Below are 6123 nucleotides of genomic sequence, written 5' to 3'. Positions count from 1 at the left end.
TGTGGTAAATGACTATTCTAGCTGCAAACGTCTGGTTTTTAGTGCAATATCTACACAGGTATATAGAGGTTCATATCCAATAACCACCACTCCAGTGTTCTAATGGTACATTGTTTGCTAACTGTGTTAGAAGGCTAATGGATGTTTAGAAATCCCTTGAAAACCCTTGTACAAGTATGTTAGCACAGCTGAAAACAGTTTTGCTGATTAGAAAAGCTATAAAACTAACCTTCCTTTGAGCTAGTTGAGAATTTGGAGCATTACATTTGTTGCTTCCATTAAACTCTCAAAATGGCCAGAAAAAGAGAACATTCTTGGGAAACTTGACAGTCTATTCTTGTTCTTATAAATGAAGGATATTCCATACTGTAACAACAATTCAGGAGAGGACCCACAGGACCGTGCACCGGACTCCCCCGAGGAGACAACCGCGAGCTAACTAATATACAGGGACTGTCAGGCGCAACCTCAGAGGGCCTAAATGCACGGCAGACAGGATTAGCGAGCTACACTGGGTAGCGTCCTATTCGGGTCCACGGTAGAAGCCGTAACAAGCCCGAGAGAGATGCAGGCTGGCGGGATCAGGACGAAGACCAGGACTGAACACAGGTGCAGACTGATGGTATCAGGAGGAGTCCGCAGCTGGCTGTTACAGGAGGTGACCAGAGGAGACGGAAGGACTGACGTACTCAGACAGGCACTCAGGATCTGCTGGCAGAGACAGAGTTAATAGAGGCACGGAGGGACCTGAACATCTAGCATACAGACAAGGCTACAGGGACACGTTGAACAAGCACCACCCAAAGAAAAGATGAGAGCGTGCGCCCACGCCCCAGTGCGCATGCACGAACCCAAAAACCCGGACACCAGAGCTGGAGACACAGTAGAGGAGGCAGAATGCAGGTGCGCAAGATACCAAGCGGTGAGCATGGCGCAACGCTGGGACCGGTGGGCAGGAGGCACAGGTGGCGCCGCTGTGGGAGAGCAGGCACTGCGGCTGTGAGCAGAGCACATGGGAATCGGAGCGGTGAGCGACGGGTGGTGCAGCCGCCCCGGGTGCGTGACACATGCGTGAAATTGCCAAGAAACTGAAGATTTCCTACAATGGTGTGTACTTCTCCCCTCAGAAGAGAGCACAAACAGGCTCTAACCAGAGTAGAAAGAGAAGTGTGGGGCCCCGCTGCATAACTGACCAACAAGATAAGTACATTAGAGTCTCTAGTTTGAGAAATCGACGCCTCACAGGTCCTCAACTGGCAGCTTCATTAAATATTACCCGCAAAATGTCAGTGTTAACGTCTACAGTGAAGAGGCGACTCCGGGATGCTGGCCTTCACGGCAGAGTGGCAAAGAAAAAGCTATATCTGAGACTGGCAAATAAAAGGAAAAGATTAATATGGACAAAAGAACACAGACATTGGACACAGGAAGATTGGAAAAAAGTGTTATGGACAGATGAATCAAAGTTTCAGGTGTTTGGATCACACAGAAGAACATGTGTGAGATGCAGAACAACTGAAAATATCCTAGAAGAGTGCCTGACGCAATCTGTCAAGCATGGTGGAGGTAATGTAATGGTCTGGGGTTGCTCTGGTGCTGGTAAAGTGGGAGATTTGTACAAGGTAAAAGGGATTTTGAATAAGGAAGGCTATCACTCCATTTTGCAATGCCATGCCATACCCTGTGCACAGCGCTTGATTGGAGCCAATTTCATCCTACAACAGGACAATGACTCAAAGCACACCTTCAAAATATGCATGAACTATTTAGGGAAGAAGCAGGCAGCTGGTATTCTATCTGTAATGGAGTGGCAGCCCAGTCACCAGATCTCAACCCTATAGAGCTGTTGTGGGAGCAGCTTGACAATATGGTATGCAAAAAGTGCCCATCAAGCGAATCCAACTTGTGGGAGGGGGGAAGCATGGGGGGGAATATCTCCAGATTACCTCCGCAAATTAACAGCTAGAATGCCAAAGGTCTACAAAGCTGGAATTGCTGCAAAGGAGCATTCTGTGACGCAAGCAAAGTGTGAAGGAGAAAATTATTATTTCAAGTAAAAATCATTATTTCTAACCTCGTCAATGTCTGGACTATATTTTCTATTCATTATGCAACTGATTTGATAAGTAAAAGTATGATTTTTCATGGAAAAGACAAAATTGTCTGGAGGACCCCAAACTTTTGAACTGTAGCGTATATAAAAAGGAGCCTCCACTCCCCCTCATGGAGCGCTGCTGTCTTTTTTTGTTGGGTACTATGCTGATTATGTCTTTTGTTTTTACTTTAGATAGAGGATGGCTATCTGTGCAGATGGAGGGATAATAGATAAAGGACAGGTGCTCTGCAGTTTCGGTTACACAATGGCTGTGATATACATTAGAATACAGTGAGGGGAGTACCTGCCTTTCCTTTGTACAGGTGATTATTTAGCATTCCTTGCCCTGGCTGTGTAGGGGTTAGTATGGCACCACATGGCGCTGTGTGTGCACTGTCCTCCCTGCCCCGCTAAGCCCCGCGTCCAGGAATAGATGAGGAAGGTAGATCCAGGCTTCTCTCGCGTCCGCTGTCAACTTGCTTGACCCTGACAACAAGCCGGGCTGCCGGGGGAGGAGGGACGTGGGTGGTGGCTGCAGCAGGGCGGGCATTCACATGTGAAGTTGCTTCTTCTCCTAGAACAGGGCAAGCTCTCCAGACCCAGAGATCCTCCACCCACCCGAAGACCAGGGGGAGCTCCAAGCCCAGCTCCCAGCCTGCTGCCGTGTCCTCCAGGATCCTCCGAGCCTTGGTCTCTCCCTGCTCCCCCCTGAGAGCCCCCTGCCCCCCTGGGCGGCTATACAATCCTCAGCAGTGACCTGAGACTGTATAGCCAGCCCCAGCACTGGGTGACACCTCACATACTTTGCTCTGTTTTGAGGTTTTTTGTTTAGTTTGTTACTTTTTTGTTTGTTACTTTTATTATTGACATTTTTTTGTAAGTTATTATCGCATTGTGTTAACCCCTTCCTTTGCCTGGACACCCCCCACCAACCCCTCTGTGCAGATCGCAGGTGCTTTCATTGCCCCTGCACCCTCCTAAAAAGAACTGTCAGGAACTATCTAACATTGTGACTACCTGAACAGCTGACAAGCCATGACTGCAGAGAAGGAGAAGAAGAGGTAAGAGCCCAGCACAGTGTGTGACTTATACATTGTATCTGCATTTTACAGCCTTGGCCAGGAATAGTGGGCACAGGGCCAGTCTCACATATGTGGCATGATAGCATTGTGACACTATTGTATATACCAGTCATCCTTGTTTATCCACTTTCTGGAATTTCCCATGTGGGTTCATAGAAAAATACAGATTTCATGTGAAAATTATTCTGATCAGAGCCAAATATCTCTCCAGTGTTATCTGATATATATGGTGCAATGCTGAGAAAAAGTATATATCTCCATGTTAATCTGGTTGCAGTGGATTATGCCTGTCTATAGTTATTATTGTACACACAGGTCATGTATAGGTGACGTAAAACGATAACTAATGTAGCAGAGCTGGGTTTGTCATGTTTGAGTACATTAGCTGAAGTAAGATAGTGTTGTAGGTCGCCTGCAGTCCTATGCAAAAATGTCTGATTCACAATGTGTTGCAAATTGCAAACTCAGCTCTTCTACATTTGTAGATGAAACGGCAGAAGTATGGAAACTTTGTGGATGATGTATTATATGAATGTGTATATATATGTATATATATATATGTACTGTATATATAGCATTAGGCACAATAACGTGTGTGTGTGTGTGTGTAGATATATATATATATATATGTGTGTATATATATATATATATATATATATATATATATACATACAGTATATATATGTACGGTATATATTTGTATACTTTTTGCATTAGGCTCGTTGATATCTGTATATATATATGTGTGTGTAGTGGATCAGTAACGTGTATATACACACACCCACACAGATATATATATATATTTAAAAAAAAGTATGTGTATGTACACGTTGCTGATGCACTATATATATATATACAGTGCATCAGTAATGTGTATATACACACACACACATATATATATATATATATGTGTGTGTGTATGTGTGTATATACACGTTACAGAGGATATAGATATATATATATATATATATATATATTTATACAGTATATGTATATATATTCATATATAGTGTACTTTATGCATCAGGACCAGTAAAGTGTATAAAAATATTATAGAAATATATGGTGCATCAGCAACGAGTGTGTGTGTATGTATATATTTATTTATATATATACTGCTCAAAAAAAATAAAGGGAACACTTAAAGAAGGATTTTGTATTTTGGTGTTCCCTTTATTTTTTTCAGCAGTATATATATATATGTCACTAGCCAGGCTAGTGCATAAAGTATATTATATATAATTCTTTATAATTCATCATGCATATTGTTCTAAATATAACATACTATTGATATATAATGCTCTATAAATACACTATATTGTGTTTGTAAATAATACTGATACTGTGCTTTAAATAGTGTAACACATTTGGGATCCATTATCATCTGTGTAGTATTCTACATAATGTACTTTATATACTGCACTATATAGGTATAACAGATTAAATATAGTGAATTATATCTATATGCTATGTATATTGTACAGTAGATTGTGTGCTTTGTATAATGCACCCTATATAAAGTACTGCAGATAACATCTAATGTGGCTATGTACAATGAATTATGGCTAATGCACTGTATATTTATGTATAACACTATATATTTTTTTTTATAATAAAGTACTTTAACAGCTAATGTGCTATACTGCACTATAGCTAATGCACTGTATATATAAGTATAACATAGGATCGCCTATATAAAGCACAGTAGTAGATGACAATTAATGTCCTGTACATAATAAACTATGGCTGGTGCACTATATAGTATATAGTGTGCTGTATATAACAGCTAATGTGTTATGTATAATGCAGTATGGATAGTGCATTGTATATCTATGTATATATAGCGAGAGCTGTAGGCAATGTGCTGTATTTATTGCATTATGGATACATTTATGCATAATGTACTATATAAAAGGTACTGAAGATAAGATAGGTAACGCGCTTTTATGTATGTAAAGCACTGTATATAACATATATATATATATATATATATATATATATATATATATTGCACTATGGTTATAATGCATGCATCATAGAATTTACTGTGCATTATTGGTACTTCCCTATGCATAATATTTAATTCACTGTATAAAAATATAATGTATAAGTGCTGAAATACAATGGGCTGTAGACATACCATTGGCAATATAGTCATTATATAGCATTACAGCAGTATTCTGGAAGTGTTACGTTATACTAGTGTTACGCACAGCCTCTCCACCTGCCTCGTTCGCCGTTTAAGCTGATATTTCGCTGCTGGTTTGTTTTGCAAAGTTAAACATTTGTGTCTTTTGTGCGAAAAAATTTTTAATTTTTATGAATTTGTTTATTTTTTTTGTCTCTTAAATTGTGTTACTGATGTCACAGGAGGGACAGAAGCGTAACATTATCTGGAGCTGCGTTGTGTTACATTGTGTAGGGTGTAATAATACTTTATCTGCTAATTAGCAAATATATTTATATATATATATATATATATATATATATATATATATATATATACCGTATATACACAGACACAGAACTAAGTATATAAGGTAGTTAAAGATATTGACATCAGTAACTGCAGTACCATTGCCACCAAATTCAGCTTTGCTCTATATGTTCAGCTCCTACTATAGTGCTGGGAGAGTTGCTTGGGCGATGGAGATAAGAAACTGGAGAGAAAACTTGCTATTTGTAATAGAAATGATACATGAATGGCGAGCGTCTGCTCTCTGTTATCAGCAGGGCGCTCATAAGGTGCTGGTTTATTGCTTTGGCCGCTCATTTATTTCTGTCAGAGATGATAATCATCTGTACGGACAAGTTCCTTCTTGATTGGGCTGACAAAAGATGTAAATGGTGTGTGTATGAGGGCAACTTACTAAAATGTGGGAGACTTTTCGACAATGAGGGTGAGATGAGTCAAGAGGAAAAAATACCACTTACTCTCATTATAGT

General features: G+C 40.1%; 1 protein-coding gene across 1 annotated transcript in view; it reads left to right on the top strand.

Annotated features, from left to right (window-relative positions):
- The first annotated feature begins 2654 nt into the window (after positions 1-2654).
- EPAS1 (endothelial PAS domain protein 1) overlaps positions 2655-6123 on the top strand; it is a 163028-nt gene continuing 159559 nt past the window's right edge. Inside the window, exon 1 of the mRNA XM_075339194.1 lies at positions 2655-3156. Coding sequence (XP_075195309.1) covers positions 3131-3156 — 26 coding nt within the window. The 5' untranslated portion in view covers positions 2655-3130. The remainder of the gene's footprint in view (positions 3157-6123) is intronic.

This window comes from Anomaloglossus baeobatrachus, chromosome 3, assembly GCF_048569485.1.
Source record: "Anomaloglossus baeobatrachus isolate aAnoBae1 chromosome 3, aAnoBae1.hap1, whole genome shotgun sequence".
NCBI classification, from domain to species: domain Eukaryota; kingdom Metazoa; phylum Chordata; class Amphibia; order Anura; family Aromobatidae; genus Anomaloglossus; species Anomaloglossus baeobatrachus.
The sequence above is the reverse complement of the archived record's forward strand: the minus strand, read 5'-3'. Positions and strand labels throughout refer to the sequence as shown.